We start from the raw sequence: 23,617 nt of genomic DNA on the forward strand, positions 1-23,617 counted from the left end.
GCACATTTGATTCCACTACAAGGTAATATTCCAGGCAAAGATCAATTATAATGATACAATGCCCTACAGCCTTCACTTCTTTGTCTATACCTTGAGAAAATGAGTGATAGAAGAACTGGGTTGTTCTGCATTTGTGTCATGGAAATACTGCTACTTGAAGGAAAGACAGGAGAATTAGGGACAGAATTGTTTGACCTGGCGTCTCCACTTGCAGAGAAACAAAGCATGTTTGTTGTGAGGTTGCCTTTGGATGAGCAAAGCAAATAAAAATCGTTGCTGATAAAAATGTGAAAAGTCATTTTCCCACAGAGTATTTTCCTGCGTGGTTGAAGTAGTATTGTGTGGGCAGCAGCAGCTAAGGGATTCCCAAGGCACTTGTGTTCTATTTTCCCACTGTGTTGTTTCTAGTAGACAAGAAAAGAAAATTGCATGATAGGTGCTACATTTCTTATTGCTTTCCTTACACAGAAAATACCTAGAAAACTATAGTTCCATGTTCTATTCAGAGAGACCAGATGTCATTTAAAACTTGTACAGTTAATAACCTATCATGCCAGTTATTTTAATCTTAAATATATCTTTCTCCTCTCTTTAGATTTTAAAACAAATCAATAACTTGACAGGGTTTTAGTGTGGAAAATAGAAAGGCAAGCTTTTTTTCAATCATCAATAATCTTGGTTCTATCACATCAAATGTCTGAGTAAAACTGAATGGTACTATAACTGTCCTGTTAAAAAAAATTGAACAATACTCCTGCTCTTCCAATGAATTGTGGAAAATGAAAGATGGAAATCTTTTTCCTTGGCAAGGGTAATAAATACATAAATAGATTTGGTTTTAGCTTGATTTTTGCTCTATTTTATTATTTTAAGAATGCAGAAAAAAGTGGGATTTGGGTAGGATGACAATAGCTTGTTACTGTTTTCTATCACTAAAAACATCTCATGAAAATAATTTATGATGAGTTTTAGATGCATTTTTATGTTTCCAAACCTTGGTTTGAAGTGGCTTGGTCAGAACTGACATGCTAGGTCTTGTAAAGATTCATGAGTAGTATGCGTACTTCCTGTTCCATAATCCTGCTACACTCAAGTACTTTCCATTTCAAAGGCTTTCTGCTCAAATAATTATTATGCAACAAATTGGTTTTGATATATTCAGCTGAATAAAAGGCATGGTGAATATGTTAAGTTCTGAAACAAAGAAGTAGAACTGTGTATTTTTAATGTTTTTCTTATATGAGCGCAATTCAAGTCAACCAAGAATTAATAGGAGATACTGTAAAAGATACTGACACTTCCTTCTCTAAAATATGTGTCTTTTAGTCACTTGGACACCTTTAGATTGCAAGTGTTATAATTGAAAAGAAGAGAAAGTCTTTAAAAATGCAGGAGGGTAGCACTTCTGCCCCTGAATGATTCTCATCTCAAAAAATTTAATAATAATTTTAAAAGTTCAGTCCCTCCATTCTCTATTCTTCACACAGGTCAAACTTGATGTTTTCACCAAGACCAAGCCCGAGCAAAGAGTTGACAAAAGATACTCATCCTAAAGAGCTTTTATTATGAATAACAGATCTTCTTAGCCAGAGGCATTTTGAGAAGGGCAAAGGGGTTCAGTCAGAAATCAGATATTGGAGAAATGCTCATAATTCTTCTATATTTTTATGCTGCTTTGTTTCTTGCCAGATTAAATAAGTACATAGTACTTACAGACATTTAAATTTAATATATTAGCACTTTACTGCCTTTCTTTGCATCAGAAGATCCTTCAACTTATCTTTGAGGTCATTTAGTTACTGGCAGTTTTTTAGCAAGGTTTATTATATAACATTAGATCTCTCTTGGAATATCAGTTTTTCTCCTTACATCTCATAATGGCATTTCTTTTGAAGTCCACACTTTTGACTATGAATTGCCATCTATGGCATGTTCAAAAACAGGGATTCTGTGAATTTGAAAGTGGAAGGGTTGGGAAAATTTCTGTAGAAATGTATATAAAGTATGCTGTTATTGGTGGCATTCTTCTCTTTTCATTCTTGCCGATTTTTCTGATTCCATTTTGAATGTTTAGGTCTGAGATCAGTTACTGAGTTTTTCACAGGGTCTTCTCTTTCTAACAGAAAAAATTACTTTAAGTTTGTGGGAATTTTTTTAATGGTGAGGAAATGCTGTCTGAGTGTAATGATTATGCTTTTTAGAGATTTGTATTATTTTTTGTATATAAATGATTAAAGTGATCAACATATTTAATAATTGCATTGAACTATTCCTAAAATCTGTGCTAAGGAACTTCAAATCCACTGTCTTTTAATAACCTTGAATACTTTTCTGCTAAATCTTAATAGAACATTAGCAACTAATCACATGCATTATTATACTGCTTGTAGTGATCAATTCCTGTATTTCTTTTACCATTGAAATAGACTTAAGGATCTACCTGATTCAGTTTAAATGCTGATTTAATACTATGCATAAATCTTTTCCCTTTACAATGAGTTAACTGTTTATTCGTCCTTAACCACTGAGGCATGAGAGCTGTATTTATCCCTTGTTTGCCTAGGAGGGGATCCACTTATCTGTGCCCAGGGGAAGCTGCATTTTTCAGTTCAGGGAAGTCATCTGCCCTTGGGAGTAATGTTTACATTAATGATGTCATGATCAAGCATCCTGATTAAGAATCACAGGATATCCAAGAGAAAAGGTTTGATTTTAATTGGAATCTCAAGTAGGAGAAAAATATTCTTGAAAGGAGAGTACCTTGAAAGGAAATAGCACTGATGACAAAAGCAGAACCTAAGGTTAACTTCTTATCTATAAGTATTATAACAGTTCCAGATGAATTCCAAACATAGAGGACACAGAAGAATTTCCTTGTTTAAAATGCATGTAGCTATAGGAATGCTTTTGTTTTATTTATGTAGTTTTTTACCATAAACCAAACTCTGTTGCAAATATTTGATATTTGGGTAATAACTTTCTCCCTTTGATCTTAGCAACTGTTTAGGTCTCAGTGTTTGCTTAGCAAAGCCAAGCCATGCAGAGCAGCAGTCACCAATTAAATGGTACTAGATGACGCTTACCCGGCTCAGTACCTGATTTGAGGTTCTTGGTAGTATTTGGTGAGGTGCACGGGGGAACTGCCATTATTTTGAGCAAGATACCTTCCAGTAAGCAGAGACAGTCAAAATACTGTTTGCTCACTGGAGAAAGTGGAGCAGGCTTGTGTATGTAATGCATTCACGAGTCTATCACAAAGTCATTTAGGACTTAAGCCTTGAAGAATTGCTCTTTGGCTCTACAACCTTCCTCAAAGTAGTTAGCCAGTGTAGTTCTGATGGTTTTTACTTATGTAACATTAAAAGCAGTGCCTGTTCCATGTGTGAGCAGTGATGATTTAGATCTGTTTATTGTCACAGAGGTATTTTCATGGCTTGGATAACTACTGCCTGTAATTATTCTGAGATGTGGGAACCTGAAAATATCTCTGGGCAGAGTAAAGCTCAGTCTTTCCCAGAACATCCCAGAAGAAATATTTGATTCCACAACTGTTCTGAAGTGAGTCTCCTTCAATCTGTCCCTAGATCTACTGAATATCTACTCATTTTTTCAGTTTCAAAAGCAAATGAATCATTATCACAGGGGTGTGCCACAATAGCATTGAAGTTTTCTCTCTTTCATGGGGATAATTATGATGATATAGTTGAAAGGAGATTCAAGTTTACTGATAATTTTAAAAAATGACAACCACACCTTCAATAAAACAGATCCATAAATGGCTTTGTCTATCGATCCTAAATAAACTTGTGTGGACAATTGAGGGGAAAAGTACCATAAGGTTCTCATGTTCTTTCGTAGCTTATTAAGAACTGGCCTGAGTTTATATAAGAAATCTGCCTGAGTTTCCTTAGTTTGGCCAACTTACACAGCACAGAATGAGAAGAAAGAGGAAGAACATGTAGTTTTATGTGTATATGTTGTACACCAGCCAAGGTGCAGCCTATCTTGGTGATACCTAGTCAAGACTAGTGGGTTTTTTCTCACAGTGGGGTAAACTGGACTTGAGAATATATATCAAAAGGGTAGTTTCTTCTAGGCCTTTTTCAGACTGCCTTCCCCTGATGGTTTGTGTATGCCTTTGATCTTACTTCTGTTGGTTACTTGACCATATAGAAGACAGTTCAGTTATCATCAGCAGTTAGGGGTATGTAAATCCCTGGTTTGTTTGAAAAGACAGAGTTTACAGAGAAATACTTTTAGTAGAATATCAAAGAAGATTTGGGGGTGTTTTGAAAAATTTGAGCATTTTATTCTTGAGTTTTATAAAAATGAGTTAACATTGACCATGTATCTTTGAACCTTTTCTTCCCTCATGCACTTTTTATGATGTTGTGTGACACAAAAGCGATGACGGGAGTGAAGAATATGGCAGAGTATGTAAGAGTGATGCTTGCTCCCTTCTCTGAATAACAATCTATCAGAAACACTGCCAAAAGGAAGACATTTATAGTGTTAAATAGAATGTTCACAATTTCATGGGACCTATGCCTTTAGGCAAGAAAATGATCTAAAGGTATTCACTGCAGTAGAAGGTGACCATAAAACTGCTCACTTTTAGAACTAAGAAAAGCACTAAATTTTGTCTCTGCTTTTGCAGTAATTCCTTGACATCCTTACTCATTGCTGAACAGCAATACTTACAATTGTCAGAAAGTTTTTTGTACCTAAAACCACATGTGCAGAAAGGAGGAATAATGTGATTTCTTCTATTTTAAAATATTTAAAGTATTAGAAGTAGTCAGATACTGGTGTAGACTGCATGAATTTTTGCTCATTCCTTCTGTGTTATTCTGTAAGGTTTGGGGATTTTTTTTAATATAAAGTCAACATTATGAAAATACTATCACATACAGAATTAGTTTAGAGACATTTTGATATCAACATTAAGTAACTACTGCTTGTATGAATTTTAGAGTTTGAGGCTAATTTAGAATGTTAGTCTTAAATTGGCTGGCTCCTAGGTCCTTATGCCTGTTCAGAGATTAACATTGGAACAGAAATGATTTGGATTAAAAAATCTGGCAAATTTCCCTCCTTAGGCTTCCAAACACCGGGTGAATAACTAAATAAAAGAATAGCTACATTTACATGCCTGGTGAAATGCAAGTCTGAAGAGTGAAAAGTGGCTACACTCCTCAGTCTTATATTTTGCTTTCAGTAATTTCATTGCTGGAAGCAATTAAAAAGCAACTTGTGCTGATGGCTTACCTGTAGTGAAAACTTCATAGGTATATGCCCTGGCATAAAAAAAAGTGTGTTAAGTCTCTGGAAAATCTGGTAGATTGAACAAATAAATACTTGTGGATTGTGTATTCATTCAACGTGCAAAACCAGGCAACATAAACTTTCATATGCAGCTGGAAACTTAATTGGTTTCATGACTTTTAAAAGCTTTTAAACAGATGGGATGTGTATTACTGCAGAGAAAAAGAAATATTAAAATAAATCTGGAAATGAAGTCCACACTACTGCAGAACTGTCAGGCACTCAGGGCATACTGCATATTTGGTTCCAAACTTTCCCTGTACTTCTGAACTCCCAGCACAGCTTTTAGGCCTCCGATCTCCAGAGACAGACCATTGTATTGATTGTGTAGAACTGTGCTTTGTGTGGGTTGATAGTGTTTGATTTTCTAAGGGTATACTGCTAATACTCACAACATATCTGTTCTGAATAACTCTTTTATTCTTTAATCTTCAGGACTACTTCTGAAAAAATACTTGACACATATTCTTGTGGGATTTTTTTCCTATATTTTTAATGAGCCCTCTGTTCTGTTTGTATTTAATATTAAGATTTACTATTTCTTTAATTGCAGTTTAGTCAAGCAGGGAGTCTTTCAATGGGTAGCTTTGGAAACTGGCAAGATTTTCTTTTGTTACATTAAAGAGTGTTTTCATGTTCCATAATGTTCTCAATTCAGCAACACTGAAGCACATCATAAATTTAATTAGAGGGGTTTTCTTAAAGCAGTGTTTGGGATGATAAATAGAAATATTGAGAAGTAATTTTCCTAATGATATAGCAGAAGTATTTTGGGACTGTAGCATAAGACTCTTGACTATTTTTCCTTCTCTGTCTGTCTTTCTTTGGAATAAGAATTGCATAACTTTATTTACCTTCTTCATTGAGTAACTTTCATGACAAGACCCATCATGAGGTGTTATCAAAAGCAATTAGAATCTCCAAACAGATCCTCATTAGGGACAAAATGACACCTAAATCTATTTCAATTGGTTCAGAGTTTAATACCTTTATTACTCTTTTTGTTCGTGATCTAAATAAGTTTTGATTATCTTGGGTAAGTACTTTTATCAAAAACTTTTTTGTATTTCCTTGCCTATAGCTTACCTGTTCTGGAATTGTGATTTGTCAATATTCTTTTAGTTGTATGCAGAAGATGTACTGAAGCAAAGAAATATATATCTTCTGCACTGAAATAAATCCTTCTTAACATTTAATTCAAACAAAATAAATTCAAATTAAAGGGCAAAGAAACTTAAGCTCCAAAACCTATTGGCAAATAATGCAAAGATCAATGGATACATTTTAAAGGTTAAAAATAAATTGAAGTTACAGATTGGTTAAGGTTATCATCTATTCTGAATGAATGTGTACTTCCATTGACTCATTTAAAGCTGAAATGCTTCATGTTAAACTGATTTTTAAAAGTTGTGTGTATATCTGTGTCTTGAACAAGAGCAAAAACTTGGGAAGTCTGAAGTCTTGTCTGAGAATGACTTTAAGCATATTTTCTTGCCTGGGACTACTTCTTTCCTTATGAAACAGGACACAAAGATAGTTTAGCTGTGTAGAAATGTGTACTGGTGACTTATTTCAAAAGACTTCTGAGCAATTTCTTTAAAGAATAGAGTTGCCTTTACACTGTGTTCTTGCCACATGGTTCTCTTAAACTGCTCCTAAGACATGCATCAGACATTGTGCCCTTCACTTCTTCACTTACTGTGGGGTATGAATATGTTGGTGAATCTGTTGCATATATCAGCACTTCTGTGACAAACAGGAGTGACTAAACTGGGAGGAAGGTACATTAATACTTCTCATATCCCAGTTACTAGAGTCCACTTTAGAGTGGCATGGTAATGCATAGTATGATATTTGTCTTACGTAGAAATACACAATATAACTAAATTATCATCACCACTGAGAAAAAAAAAAAAAAAACCCAGACCAATAAATGACAGCTGTTTTGCAGACAAAGAACTCCATACTGCAAGGCTGTAGGCATTGAGAAAGTAGGAGTCTGTCTGGACTGCTTTTAGTACAGTATTGCAGGAAATCGTGCAAAGCCGTAGAGAGGGAAAGGGGATTTTGTATTTTAAAAAACTGATTTTTTTCATTCTCATTCACCCACACGTTCTCTTTTACTCATGTATTAGTGGGTGCTGCAATTTGTGTCCCCATTGTCTAGGTAGGAGCTGGGAGTGACACTAGCAAACACCTAGCATGTCTCTTTGGTGGCTTTTGGATTGTTCCTGATGCTGAGGCCTGGATGTGACTTTTTCCATTCTAAAAATGTTGACAGTAGCTGTAATTTTTTTTTCTTCATCCTGTCCCACCTTCAAAAGTCATTAGCAATTGCTGCTGATTTTTTTCTGCCTTTTTTTTTTTTCTTCCCTTGCTGCAGTTTGTTTGGGGTTTTTTCCTTGTTTTCTTAGTATTTTTTCACCAAGACCAGGTTTCTTGAGAATAAACTGTGATGTTAGTATCTTGATGTTGTCAACAATTGTCATTCTTTTATGCCTTCTTATCCTTTCTTCCAAAATTTTTATACCCTTAAGTTCCAATTCACATTTATTTACACCTGGTTTCATTACAAACCTCCACAATTTGTTACTGGAAAGAAGATTTCGTAGCAACAAAGAAATTACAAACTTTAATCTGCAGCTCCTTTGTAAACCATGTGTCTTCAGAATGCTTTTTTTTACGGGTGCTTAGAGTGATTTGGACACTTAGAAGAATTTCTTGTGACAAAATCTTATCAAAGAATAGTGTGCTTCATATGGTCTTCCCTGTGGTGCAGTGGAAAAGAGAAGAAAACACACATTTGTGTGAAAAATATTATGCTAATGAAGGCAGTCTAAAAGGCTAAAGCAACTTGATTCAAACACTGTACACTTGCAAATATAATATGGGCTACAAGAGAAGTAGAACTTTATTAAGATGGTAAAATTGCATCTTAAAGATTAACAACATCACAAAGGGGATTTTGTATTTTAAAATACTGATTTTGTTTTTCATTCCCATTCACCCACAGGTTCTCTTTTACTCATGTTTTAGTGGGTGCTGCAATTTGTGTCCCCATTGTCTAGGTAGGAGCTGGGAGTGACACTATCAAACACCTAGCATGTCTCTTTGGTGGCTTTTGGATTGTTCCTGATGCTGAGGCCTGGATGTGACTTCTTCACTCTAAAAAAGTGGAGAGTAGCTATATTTTTTTTCCTTCATCCTGTCCCAGCAAGGCCAGACTTCACTATTTTAGAGCCAAAATTATATGTTGTAGAGTTCAGAAAATGGTAATATCTGTAAAAAGAAAAGATAGTGGCAATATTAATGCATATTGAAATTGATATTTTTGCCTTTGATTAGAGAAAGTCTAGATGAAATGGTTTTTTTTAATCTATAAATCTAGAAGATCACAGAATGTGTCACACTGATATCTTCTTTGCTAGGAAAGGCGCTAAACAGAATCCACACCCAGACTGGTATTTTTGCAAGGGATGCCTTGTAAACCTTTCCTAATGACTGTCCTCCTTTGCTGTTGGCAGTGGTGATTTGTCTGTTCTCTCAAATGTCAGTTAGCCAAAGATAAAGGAAGGACCTGAGCAGCAGGTATGTAATCTTCTCTTTATCTCTCCTTCAACATTTCAGGAGTTTTACTTTAAATGTGGAGCACACCCAACCGCTGACAGTGAAACATCTGTGGCTTTGAACCTCGTTACAACAAACAGCCGCTGTATCACATGTATAACATGCACAGATATTAGGTAAGTACAACAAAAATTGTCAGAGATGTACAGTCTCACTGCTTCAGAGTACTTACCACTTCCAAAGAGCCTCTTTTTTCTTTGCTTATTTTCCTTTTTAAAGGCTGGGATTTTTTTCCCTGGTAGCATGGTGAAAAATGGGTCATATTTTCAGGTGTGTTATTTGTTTAGCTGGTAAAATTGCAGTTCATATTTTTGCACCTTAGTCATGTTGCAAGTGGAAATCTGACTGTTTTAGTTCTAATAAAACCTAGAGAGCTCAAGATACACTATCTTGACTGTAGATATTTTCTGCTAATATGTATTCAAGAACCTGGGAAAGAGCTGGACTTTTGAGGGGTCAGGCTGCTCCTGAAGAAATTAACTTCTTGGTGTTTGTTCTATAAATCAAAGTGAAATGCATCTGTTCTCATGTTTGTGTTTGTGGTAGTTTGAAATGCTGTAATCCATCTTTGCATGTGGTATTTGAGCACATACATTCAAGAATATCCATTACTTGAAAATGCATGGATTAAGAACCAATTGCCCAAAAAAGACAGCTATCATTGTAGTGAAAAATTACCTGAAACACATTTATCTACTGATTAGGAGATATTTTATACAAAAGTGTAAAGAGAAAGTTGTTGGTCAGAAGGGAGAAATGGCAAAGGACACTTGAACTCTGTACTGATTCATATGGTGTGTGTCTTCTGAAAAGAGCCGGTTTTGGAAGCATCCTTTGTGGTGTATTTACAGAACTGGTTCTTAGGTACAGATTAAACAATGACCAAATATCAGTCTCTGTCAAAGTGGTATGACAGCATTTTGCAGCAAGGGTGCAGACTCAGGTACTCAAAAGTGGCTGGTTCTCCTGTCCCTTCTAAAAATTCCCTGGGCAAGAGAATGGTTTGGCTTACTGACGTGCAGACCCCTAGTGCATGTCTGTACTGATAAGAGGGCCAAAGGCTAATTCCAGGCCAGATGGAAATGCCTGACAGATGTCCTGCACAGAGCTGTGTCACCTGGTGCTTCATCATAGCCAGCTTGGGTTGGCTGTGGAGGTGAAACCCAACCATTGTAGATCTGCAGTGAAAGTGCACTTTTTATCCTAGCATTAAGATGGAATGGAAAAGGGTTATTCATGTCACCATATTTCCTTTGTGGGGCCCAGGAAGTTTCAGAGGAGCTCACTGAAGAGGAGCAAAGGGGTAAAACTTGCTGAATAGCTGAGCTTTTTGGCATAAACAGTACTTATCTGTGGGACTTGTGTCCACAGGGTTCTCAAGAACTCTAAATATTTCTGGACTGCAGGAAAAGTTGTCTGTTCCTGAGAATTTACTATGTTTTTGTTAAGTTTTCAATTAAACAAAGAAACACAATAAGCATCCAAAAGAAACCAAAACAAAAACCCAAAAACCCAAAACCAAAAAAAACCCACCAAGAAAACATAAGGAAAAAAACTCATTTAAAATCCCCTTTCTGGGTAACATTAAAAGAAGCAAAATATAAGAAATTTGTTCTGTCTCATCATGTCAAAATATTGATACACATTTCTATGATAACTCTAAATTTTTTAGAATGTATCCATACATGAAATTCTGATTATCTTTCAGAATTTAGATTTATTTTTTTTTAGAGCTATAAAAGCCACCCATGCACTTTTGTGTAATACTAGACATTTGTAGGTGATACCAAAACCCAGGATACTATTTTACCATTTTATTTTTTGTATGGAAAATCCTGCTAGTTGTTAAAATAGAATTTCACATGTATCTTTGGGTGGATGACATAATTTTCCAATTAAAGCTGTGTAAGAAGTTGGTTTAGTTTCTGATTTTGTCTTTTACCAGTTTTAAGGAGGGTCAAATGTAAGTTTTGACTGTCGGAAAGAGCAAGATCATACAATGAAAACATTTATCAGTTATGAAAAGGTTATTGTAAAATCTTGAGCTACTTAAAAAATCTCCACTCAGGTTTTTTGGGGTTTTTTTACTTTTTTTTACTTTCTCCAACCTAACATTCTTGCAATATTTGTATGTAATTCCAAGAAATTACATAAATAGTCATAATCTTTTTACTTTAGTTAAATATTTAAGTTATTGTATTGGAAATTACTTGCTAATATGCTTATGAAGTTGAAAAGTAGCTTTTAGGGCACTCTAGAGTATTTTGTGAAACTTACCTTCATCCTTCTGTAGCATTCATGTGAAAAAGAGGATTAACTATATTTGGTACATTAGCTAGTACTTTGTATTAGCTTCACTATAGTAAAATAAGAAATTTGTGTCTGTTCTTCAAAGTAGATTTTTCTTCCTTATTTTCTGGAAAAAACCCTAAACCAGCAACAAGACACCAAACAGGAAAAGATGACAACGAGGTACTATTTGCAATTTTCTTAAGTATTTTTGTTTGCAACATAAACCATATCTCTAGGTGGTGTTTCCATCAATTTATCATTGACAGTCCACCACAGGCAGAGTAATTAAGTTCCAAGATTCTTGGCACAGCATTTGTATGGTTTTAGCAAGGTTAGCAAAGCTTATACAAATCTTATATAAAGCAGTAGTGTACTCTGCTATATAGAAAAAATACAAAGTGGAAGCAATGATAATCTATTCCCAGTTTTTATTCTTAAGTTTACATTAAATACACTTAGTTTGCCTTAGGTTTATATTTTATGTAAATATATCCATGCAAGTCTGACCACTGGAGTGAAATAGTTGGAAGCCAAACACCCTTGAAAGGCTATGCTAAATCCATAGGCAGTATTCCATGTAGTGTAATGCCTTTCAATGTATTCTGCTTATCTACAGCAGTTAATGTGAATTGGCAGCCTTTATGCATTTTTTTTTTCTGTAACATTCAAGGTGATGGGTTGCTATTCTATGTCTTTGAAGAAGCTTTAATAGGTTGAGCAAATGGCTGGAAGTTGAAACAAATACTAAAACTGTGCAATCCTCAAGGGAAGATCTGCTTTTGTCAACTGTTTCCAGTAGAAATAACATCAAAAGGGGTTAGGAGTACCCTAGGGTACCCATAAATCAGGCTCAGGAATAACAGCAGTTTTAAGCAGTGTAAAAATAAAATGTATAGAACAGAAATCCTCACGTCATCTTTCACGAACTCGGTAGGGTACAATTCCTAAAGGCACCATTATTTTTAGCTTTCAGCAGATACAGATAAGTGTAAAAGATATAGGACATACTGTCACTTAATAGGTAGAAAGAATTCTCCTGAAGGAACAGAATTTGTTGTTGTGTTATCAGATTTTTTTTCTAATCTAATAAAACCCTGCTTCATAGTCTTGAACAAAGAAATATTTTGCTTTGTTTAAAACATTGGAATCTTTTATATGCTTTTCTGCTCTTTGGACTTTGCAATACTGGAGTTAGGAGTGAGAACTTCTGCTAGTGGTGATAGTAGTGCATTTGCTAGTTACTCTTCAAGGGTAACTGGGATGTAATGTCTTTGTCACAGTTCTTTTCAGGCAAATCAATTTGGACTGTGATCACATTAAATTCCATGGGCAGGAGAGTAATGGAGAAGGTCAGTACTGAGAGGGGAAAAAAGCAAGTGTACTTTAGGAAGTCCTGTTGGAAATTCAATGGGCAGCTCTCTTCTCCTTCAGACAGTAAAGAATGAATGGCTGCATGTTGTTGGGAATAGTGCATTAATCTGGTTTTCCTAGGGTTACTTTGGGCTTCCTAAGCTTCTCACTAGCTCTCAGCCAGCCATCTTTTCCAGTCTTTTATTTTTTTTTTCCTCGAAGTCAAAATACAAGTTAGAAATGTTTTCCTTTCAGCAGCTGTTTGTGACATTTTCCTATCACTCCTGCTTGCTTATTTCCTCTATCGTAGAGTCAGAATTGAGACAGGTGAGGGGTTCTTTTGTTGGGTTTGGTTTGGTTTTTGGTTGGGTTTTTTTTGTTGTTTTGGTTTTTTGGGGGGGTTTTTTTTGAGTTTTTTTTTTTTTTTTTTTTTTTTTTTTAGTTTGGTTGGTTGGGGTTTTTTTGTTGTTGTTGTTTTATAAATGCAGATAATGTTCCTAAATTGGTAAGGGATAAAATTGTTTGCTTCTCAATAAATCAATAAATACATATGTAAATGATTTTCTGTTGTGGCTTTTACCTGTGGGTTTTGTATGCCAAAAGAAGACCACCTCCCCAAGTTTATTATGGGGATTAGGGTTTTTCTAATTTCCTATTCTGGATTTTCATTTTTATGATGTTATTGTTGATATAGGTGTGTTATGTTCCTTATTGACCTATATTTTTTACTGTTTTGTGCATTAATGTTGTACGTTGCTTTGAAGTAAAATATTTGTTAAATTGCAGTTTAAATATTGTTTAGAGACACCTGAAATATTTCGCCTTGTCTTTCTTCTTATAAAAGATATATGGTATTAATGCAGGTTACAAAAAAAAAAAAAAAAAAAGGAGCATCAGAGGAAGAATATAGCAGTGACTATGACAAGAAGTAGATGAGGCATCAGGTCAGCCATGATATTCAAGACCTTTACATTACAAATAATTCCAGAATCTTTAGTTGATTATTTGAATCCAAAGCTACAGCTGAAGAGACAATTTGCAAAATTCAGCTTTTGACAGAGGTCCACCAATTGACTCAATTGGTTAGAGTGTGGTGCTAATGCCAGGTTTGTGGGTTTGATCCCTGTGCAGGCCATCCACATAGAAGTTGGACTTAATGATTCTTGTAAGTCTCTTTTGACTCAGAATATTCTGAGATTTGTTTGAGAACTGTTAACATTTTCTTAGTGAAGAATCTGTAGTGCAAGTTTGATTCAGGTCAATTTTGCTGTTATTTGGAGAGAGTTTTACCAGGGCCCTTCTGTTGTTTTCTGACATGAAAATGCAGACCATGCCCATTAAAAGACATTACCCATAGGATGTTTTCAGAAGAGTAAATAGCACCTTATTCTATACTTATAACTACTATTTCTCTTTGCTTCTGGGACATAAGATTCTAAATTTACCCTTTTGGGCCATTATAATCCAAGCAAGTTATTAAATCTATATTTAGCTATTCTTTTTTTGAAGTACTTTTTCCCTCCCTGTAACCCATCTTGATAATGTGGTCTCTGCTCCAAATCTCTGTTAAATTATATTGTCTTTATATACCTTGAGTAGTTCAAAGAGGAGTGGAAAAAGATTGTGCTAAGAATTAAATCTGCTTTGTCTAAGCACTATGACCATCAGGGACAATGTCTACTGCTTTATTCCCTAACGTTCCTTAAATTAATGAGATTTCTTAAGAATCACTTATTTAAAGCAGGAAATTAGATATAAAACTAAGAACTGTTACTAATTGATTTAGGGCTTTTTTTTTTCCCTTTTCCCCAATGAGGTAACTTATAGAATACTCCTGTTACAGCTGTAATATTTGAGTTTTGATACAAGCAAAACCATGCGGAGACAACCTTTTGTTGAGAATTTGGGTGATTTTTTGAAATGTGAACCAAGTCTGATAATGCCAGTAAGTGACCTTCATTTCCTCTGAGGTGCACGCTGTGGATTTCAGACTCAAAGACTTGTACCATGAGCTACTGGAAGATGTGCCTTGTGCATGAAATTCAGTTGCCTTAATCTTTCTCTTGAGATGTAATCACTGGAATACAGCAGCCCCTATGGCAATGACAGGACAGCAGTGCAGTTCTTACTGCTCTGCCTCTGAAACTGTTAAGTTCTGCACTGCAGCTGCATCTTCAGCTTCAACACATCTGGGAACAAAAGAGTGCATTGGCACAGCTATTGCACTGTCACATTGCACATATCCTTTGCCAGCAGGGGACAAGTGAGGAGGATTTTATACAACCTCACTTGTGTCCTATGCTGGACATAAAGCACAAATTTCTCTTCATCTGGGAGAATAAAACCTGCCTACCTTTCCTTCTTTATGAGGCTGAGGTTTTTTTCTATGTCATTCCTTTGCTTGGCATATATCTTAGTGTACAGTTGAGAGAAAGGACAAATGGAAAGGAATGTTTTGACTGCTTGCTGGGTTTTTTTATTTATTTATTTTTTAATTTGCCCACATGTTTGTGAACATAAATATAAGTGTGTGGTATGTCTGAGTGTTTGAAACAGCCATGAGTGAGGATTTTTATGTCACAAATGAAGTTCATTTCTGAATTGAATTTATTTCAGTAATGTTCATCTCCTGATAGACCTGGGATAAAAGAAATGTCATGAATTTCACTTTGCATTTGACGTTTCACCTGAAGCCTGCAGATTCCAGAATATTATCAACAGGGTCTACATTATATGTTGTATGTTCTCTCTAATTTGTGGTGATTACTACAGTGAGGTGTTTTTGTAGATTTCTTTACTTACGTATTTCATTCATGTTGTGAGACACAAAGACTTAAAAGTTTAAATTATTTGGGACGAGTCAGTAGCTTTAGTGTGTCAGGTATCCAAGTGTAACCACATCCAAGATTTCATGAACCTCACTTCCAAAATATTCTGAAGAAACCTGAGTATGAATACTTGTACATAATCAATGAAAAATGATAGCTAATGAATGCTATTCTGTTCAAGTATTGTAAATTTAAATGTGAAAGTTAGAATTTATTTGCAGAGTAGCAAATGTTTTTAAAACCTTGTTCATAGAGACTCTTTTGCATGCCCACAGTGTGCCTTTTCTCCCATAGATGTTCGCAGGTTCAGATGTCTGGGACTTTCTTTTCCTTCTTTTTAAAATGAATTCCTTAACATGAGAGACGAAACATTTTCATCTCTTGTTAGTTTTGCTTCAGGCGAGGTTAGTAATAGCTGAATATTTTCACCATCTGAGAGTGGTGTAGTGACCTATGAGAATCCTTATTGGAGGTCACAATCCACTTGTCTTTGGAGAGATATCTGTATTGCAAAGGCACCATCACAAGTAGTACTAATTAGCCAGCCTCATGCTTTCAGCAGAGACCTGAGGTCTGAAGGAACAAGGTGAACAGATTGCAATGTTCCTTTCAGGCCTCAACTGAGGCATTGAGGCTTTGGGAGGAACTCAGCTGTTGCTCTCTGCTGAGCAGCCAATGGTTTGGCATCATGCACTTCCGTAAGGGGAAGGAATGGAAAGTGTTTGTGAAGGATGTGGTTGGCTTTTACAACAAAATAAGGAAGCAAGAGTGAAAATAGCCAAGAAAGAATGAAGCTGCCTAGCAGCAAAAGCCTAAATATGCACCCAACAGAATAATTTCATTTGCAGAAACTTAGGAAAAATTGGAAATAGCAGTATTGGGCAAATGTGCCAGGACATAATTTCTGAAATCAAATATGTGAAGGACTATTCATAAGACAGAGAACCTGTCATAATATATAGAGAACTTTATGAAATGTTACTTGATACTTCATAGACTCACTTAATGATCCAATATGGAACACTGTCTGCTGTCCTGGGTAGTGTCTTGGAGAGCTATTCAGTTCCTCAGTCCAATTGCTCCCTAGGAGTTGTTATCAGATTTCAAAAATGCATCATTCAGATAAACATTTTGATGGAATTTGATGGCAAGTGTTTGCACACTGTTTTCAATTGATGTCAAGGGCAGGTTCTACTCTCCAATTCTATAACTATATTTTGGATGTGTAACACATTTGGGGGCTCATGGGTACAAAATTTTGGGAAAACAAGGGAGGAATTGAGGCATATGTTGGAGAAATATATTCATTTATGTACATATAATAAATACAGACACCTACTGCTATATTTCTCTCTAAACCATGGTGTAGGATGAATTGTCATGGCAGTGTACTGACTGACAACAGTATGAGGAAAATATTTCACACATTTTCTACTGACAGTCTGCACTGAGCATGCAAAGCTCTTGGTACATTGCAGTCTTGATGGACCTGTAATGGAATTTAATAATTAGAATTACTTTTTTTGCTTTTTACTTATCCACTCATGATCATTGATAGCTCTCTTCCCTCTTGTTAATTCTTTGGATGTTGTTGAAGGTTGCTTCTGGAAACAAAACTCTTTCTGAAGGCAGTCTTAGAAAGAGTCTGTTCCTTATTTTGCTTGTAAGAGAAACCAGTTAGGATCCAAATATTTTAGATCTTCAGGGAAATTCCTTCTTCTTCCTGATCAATGTCTTTGTATAAAACATCATTTAGTAAACTTTTAATTATATGTTTACTTTAAAATATAGCAATTTTGGAATAGTAAATTATTGCAATAATTGTTGTATACTGATAAATGATAGTAAAAATTTTAGTGTAAAATTTGCTGTGATGCACTAAGTTCTTTATCAACTAAGTTACCAGCACAAGTAAAGTTTCCTTATAAAGGGAAAATCCAGGGCATGTTTCAGGTGGGAGCATAGAAAATAAATTCAGTCTCTTAGTGGAAAATAGACAAAAGTCAAGTTAAATTGTTAATACCTAACTGTTAGGAACTTGATGCAAAAAGATGCTGATTTGCAGTGTGGTTTGAAAATGACAAGAAATACATCATAATCAAAGTCAATCAAAATCTGTTAAGTTCTGTCAATATCTGTGACATAGTAAGGGAGCTGTGTGCAGACATTTGAAAATAGTTGAAAATGTACACAATTAATAATTGTGTGCAATTATTAATAATTTTCCCAGTACAAGTTTGTAAATGGTAGTGATGCTGCACTGGCATGTCAATGTAGGACTACTACTAGAAAAATGACACCAATAAAACCACATTTTTGTATTGTTACAAACCCCTTCGCTAAGACTTGTACTTTCACTTGACGTGTTTTTTTTAGTTTATGTTAAAGTAATTCCATATCATTGTACATTGAAATGCAGTAAGCGGGATGAAAACAAGTACATTAGTCTATCAAAACTGTTTGAATTATTTCTCTGTATTTTGCCAATTACACTGACAAAACTGTCTCTTGCTGAGGGAATAAATCTTACAGCTGATCTCTAAAGATCAACTGTGACTGTGGTTGGACCTGCTCCTGAAAGAGTTCAGTGGTAGTGAAAAGTGAGTAAAATAATAGAGAAAATGTGTTGCTGGATAGCAAGATAAGGGAAAAATGGTACCTACTCTACTGAAGACTACTCTCCTGAAAGGGTTAGCATAAGTGTGGCTTTTCTGTGCAGAGATTTCAGAGGTTTTCTACCCCAGCAAGCTTTTACAAAACTCTCCTCTGACTCACTTTCAGTTTTGCTTTCCTTCAAGGGTATGTACATGTTTACTAAGTAAAATGGAATTTTGATTAATATTTCATACATATTTATATGTAATACATACGTGTGCGTATACATATATACATTCTTACGTATATGTACTTGTTTCTTTGTCCTTCTTCTCTACAATCAATCTTCAGTTATTTGAAGTGCATTACATTTATGAATGTTTTCCCCCTACGCTATTCTTATTTCACTTTACAAAGGAGATAAATCTGCCCATATTTTTGTTGAAAGTAGGAACCAGACAGTGCTCTTTTGGCATGCAAATTCCATCTGCATTTTACAAATGACTCATTCTTTTTCTTTTGTTTGAAGCAACAAATAGAACATTCATACCACTTCCCATAAGGTATGTTCTGTGTAACCACTAAAGGCAGTGTCAGCCAAACAGCTGCCAAGAAAACCAGGAGCAGCCTACTGATGTGCACAGTGCAGGAAAGATGACTGCACTCAGATGTCACCTCTGTGAAATCTGTCCAACCTCTTTGGAAACAGGCTGACAATGCTGATGTCAATCTTGAACTGCACTCATGAGCAAGACTATGCCTTTGCTCCCTATGGATTCTCTAACCTTGCTGGAGTTTATTGGATTTCCTGACAAAAGAAGTTATATTTATTCACTTTTGCTATATGTGCCTCAAAAGGTGTCAGAGCATGTCCTGATCAGAAAGCAGGTGGTGAGAGTGATGCTGCAATATGGTTCAGTCTGGTTATATAAAATAGAAAACAGTTTCACAAAGTCATTTATCCAGTTCAATGCATTTGTAATTTAATTTTGTTTTTAAAATAAAATACCAAAACTAAAGAGAGAGAGCATTTTAAAGACCCTCATCATTGAAATTTTGAGAAATAGCTCTTTTTCTCTCTTGTCCTTCAAATATATCCATAATTTCAGGCAAAATACTCATTATTGTTTTGTGAGGACATAATTATGCATGTATCTGCTAAATTAATTTTAATTAAAAAGACATTTCTTTCACCTTGACCCTTTAGACTTTGATTATGCAAACAGTTTAGTGGGTTTGAGTATTTTTTTTGTTGTATAAGTGTTTGCAGGTTAAGACTTATGTGCTGCATAACTGCTGATCATTTTCACATAAATAGAACTGTGACTTTTCCAGAAATAAGTATCTTCTACAGATGCCAGCCTGTCCCTCTTGCATTCAGCTGTGACCTTGAAAACTGATTAACAAAATAGTACTCTAAGGGATGCAAGGCTTCACATAAAGCAAGTGAAGCATGTACAGGCCCTTGAGGGGTGCTTAGAGTATCTCACAGACTCTAATGGTAATTCCTTTCTCTTTTAAAGCTGTTAGGTGATTCTGGCTTGAGGCAATCCATAGTACTTTTCTCTTTAGTTAATTTTTGTGCCACAGATTTTATGAATTGTCTTATTACGAGCCCTCTTTCATGTTTTAAAGACAAAGTGTGCCTTTATCTTCATGTCTGGTATCTGTATGTATGTCTAAGTGTCTTCTTCAGCCACTCAGATATTTTGGGTTGTTTTATTGATTTTACGTGGCATAAACTTTGACACAGTAAGAGAATGAAAAGTTAAGTAGAGTTATGATTGTCTAAACCTGAAAACAGAGTGGTGCTTGTGAAAAGCATGTAGAGTGCCTGCATTTAAGATCTCATTTCCTTCAACAGTAAGAAGGACTATTTGAAAACATGTCATTTTCTACATTCTGAAAAGTAGTACATTTACAGTTATTTAGTAACATTGGCAAGCTTTGAAAACCTGATTTCAAAACATAATTTATTCATTAATTAGAGACTTGTAGATTATTGTACTTTTGACTTTCTCACTCTCTATGTTTGTACTTGAATTATGTTTTGGTTAATGAAACACGACCTTCTGGAAGTCAGAATTGAGAAATAAAATACAATTTAAAGCATCCTACACATCCCTCTCAATCTTGCTGCCAATTTTTGTGTCTTTAAAATCAAATTTATATTACATGAACAGGGATATAAGGTATTGTTTATTAAGTCATTAAACTAGTAGAAGCCATTAAAAGAATTTTTGCAAGCGATAAAATAAAAAACAGAAGGCAAGACTGAATAGTAGCTCATCTTAAACATCTGTAATGGGCCTAGGTACAGAAGTATAAAATGTAGCATTCCCTGCACTCCTACTTTTTGCATTCCTTGTTAAAAAATCTGGTACCAAAAGTGGAGACAGTTTTGTTGGGTTTTTAGTCTCTCAAAGTTAAGGAATTCCTGTTTCTGAAGCTAGAAAGAATCGGGACAATATACAGATATTAGTTGGCCACTTGGCAACTTCTGCTCTGGTTGTAGTGCCCTTCCCTATCTGGGACAAAGAAATTGAATCTCCTGAGAATTTTTGCTTTTCTTCTTTGTTTATTCTTTCTCTAATTTCTTCACTTAATATGATGTGCTGTTTATAATAGCAAGGAATAAAATATTTCTAGAGAGGTGTCCTCCTGTGTTGTTAGGGTCTCTGTGGTGGTTTCAGTTCTGCAGAACATTTAGAACCAAACTGTGACCTCACATCAGTAAGTAGTTTAACCTGTGCTTGCTGCACCTGAATAATCCCATCAAAACCAGCAGGATATAAATGCAGGTCTATGTGCTTTGCTTGGTCAGAGCCCAGACTCATCCAATGTAATAATCCTGCACTTTCTGAGTGATATCCTCCAAGAAGTAGTCATGGAATGTCTTTAATGAGTGTCTCAGTATGAGGTAGGATTTATAATGCTTTTCATCACAGGAAGCAGAGTGAATATTCAGCAGGGTTTGTTTTTCTTCTTTTGAGAATAGGACAGTTCTGGAAATATCTGCTGTCATGAGAATGAATTTCACTGGAAAGAGCTCTTGTCTCAGTCCTTTGCTGTCTTTTCTGATTATCTGAGCTAATCTGTATGCATATGAAAAATGTGTTTTGTATTATTTATCTTCCACTTTTCTGGGTGTCCTGGTGCCTTGTAATGACCCCCTGTTTTCAGAGAGCTATTTATGGTTATGATCATACTCTCTCAGATCTTCCTGTTTTCTAGAAAAATACATTATCCATATTTGCAGTTCAGATGGTATTTATCTAAGGGTTAAAGCATTAACACTAGTACTAAAGCATGTTAGAAATGTTTCTGATTAAAGTGATTTTTTTTGTAACATGTTGAGCAATATTCTTGGCCTTTCAAAATACATTACAGAATTGAGCATTCCTTTGGATTCTAGTTGCTGATCAGGAAATAGGATACTATTACTCTGTGTTCATGTTCCTTTCCTTTGAGTTTGTTTGTTCTTTTCCAAATGTATGAATATGTTATTTCTTCTTTTTCTACAAGATTCATAAGATTCTATTAAGCTCCTAGGGAAGTCAGGGGATTATCCTTTGAATTCTTTTCTTCCCTTGTCTCTTTCCTTCTCCCTGCTGTGTTTAATAGATTCTGCAAAGTATTTTTTTTTTTTAGTTGAAGGAAAAAAAGGAAAGGAGGAAAAAGAGAATGAAGGCTTTACATTAGATCTGCTGAGAATGTTCAAGAGGTCATTTATGATACCTGCAAGCATCTTTCCTTTTTTATTTAAAATAAAATTGTTTTCTAATTGTTTTTTACAAGCAGTACACAGTCATGTAGTTGAATTTTACTGTAAGAAATTGTTTTTAAAATGTAGTATGAAGCAGAATGGCAGTATTGCATTGACCTTGGTTTTAAGTGCTAATGTTAAGTAATAGTTTTTGACACTTGGGCAGAGTATTCCATTAAAATGGCTATCATTAAAAAAAATTTTCCACTTAGCATTTATTAATATCTGTCTTATTGTTTACCAAATCCCAGAGTGAAAAACATCCTACAGGTAAAAACATTTATATTCTGAATTGTTTTTTTGTCTTTTAACCTTCAGTAGCATTTTTAACATTGCGTTGCAGTTTTATTTATTTTATTTTAGCATGGCTTTTCCTACTGTGCATATAATCATATGCCAATGAAAGATTGATTCTGCAAAGCTGTGAGTACTCAAGTTCTAGAACAGGATGTTATTTAAACATATGCTTGACTTTGAACATGTGAGTTGTGGCTAAATATTCCAACAGAAGAATGCTTATTTTCATTAGCTTTTTTTTTTTTTTCAGTTACCCCTTACAAGTTTTTTCTTCTCTAATCGCTTCTCTTGTCAAGGTTACATCACAATATCTGAATTTTTAGAGCAAAGGTACACAGATACCATAAGAGGAGGTATTTGCAGAATCTCAGTGGGGGTAACTGTCTGTCTCCAGGTGGATGAGTTTCAAGACCTGAGGCAGACAAAATACAAAACTGATTTGGGAACTAAAAATTGGAGCATTCCTTCCTTGTTTGGTTATTGGAAGTTCTCTTGTGGACATTTCTTTTTTAAAAAAATAACTCCATACATGATCATGTTCTCCTTGTGTAACTGGCATTGGAACAGCTGCAAGTGGAAAGTAAAATGAATGAAGATTTTCCAAACTCAGACCTACACTAACATTTTTTGAGTGTTCGTTGCCTGTCAGAGAAAAAAATACTGGGGACATGACTACAAAAATTAAAAAAAAAATTTGCCCAGTGCTGAAGAGCACAAATGTATGAAACCACTACACCTGTATGAGGTTTCTTCAGATACTTTGATATTGCTTGTGAAAATTGAGCAATCGTTCAGCGATGATGTGTTGAATACTGTGAGGTGGAATGAGTATCTTTTGCACGTTAAAGGTTATCATATACTGTGGCTTGACTGATGCTCTAAACATTCCAAACCTTTTACTGCAGAAAGATGTGCTATCAGGTTGGGTCTGATTATGCCAGCTACTTCCCTCATGTGCTCAAAGAAATATTGGAAGGCTTGCTTGATTGCCTTCTTCAAGGTTTGACTTACAGCACAGCAAAGTGAGGAAGCCTACTTTTTCCTTACTGTGGGACCTTGGTAAATTATAATTTTCCCATGCAGAACAGCCTCTTGTTTTTCAACATTTTGCAGATGTGAGAAGTTTGTCTGTATGGTTGCAGTCATAATGTGCTTTTGTTTCATTTATGCAACTTTGCTGTTTTGCTCAGCTAGTGGGGTTAGTATAAAATTGGCATGACTTCACTGAGTCAGCTAACGTAGGTGGCTGGCTGCTTGCATTTTGTTGGAAGAGGCAAGCAGCCAGCAAGGCTTGTTGTACAGCCAAGAATATGGTATAGAAAAATTTTGGGTTTTAAAATAAGATTTGTCACTGTTCATTCTTGGCAAATTCTTTCATGGTGATAATTAATATCTGGTCAAAAGTTGTTAAACCAATCAAAGTATGTATGGAGCAAATTGCAAGTAAGTTTTTTTTCCTTGCTTTAAAAGATTTAAAGGATTTCTCATCAGTGTGAGGTTAGGGATTAAGTATCACATTCTGGTGAGAATGTTAACT

The 23,617-nt window shown here is 35.2% G+C and overlaps 1 protein-coding gene across 1 annotated transcript in view; it reads left to right on the forward strand.

Moving 5' to 3' along the window:
- Positions 1–23,617, forward strand: part of PRKN (parkin RBR E3 ubiquitin protein ligase) — a 674,035-nt gene that overhangs the window by 319,115 nt on the left and 331,303 nt on the right. Inside the window, exon 6 of the mRNA XM_077175671.1 lies at positions 8,953–9,068. Within this exon, the coding sequence (XP_077031786.1) occupies positions 8,953–9,068 (116 nt within the window). The remainder of the gene's footprint in view (positions 1–8,952; positions 9,069–23,617) is intronic.

Source organism: Agelaius phoeniceus, chromosome 3 (genome assembly GCF_051311805.1).
Source record: "Agelaius phoeniceus isolate bAgePho1 chromosome 3, bAgePho1.hap1, whole genome shotgun sequence".
Classification (NCBI taxonomy): domain Eukaryota; kingdom Metazoa; phylum Chordata; class Aves; order Passeriformes; family Icteridae; genus Agelaius; species Agelaius phoeniceus.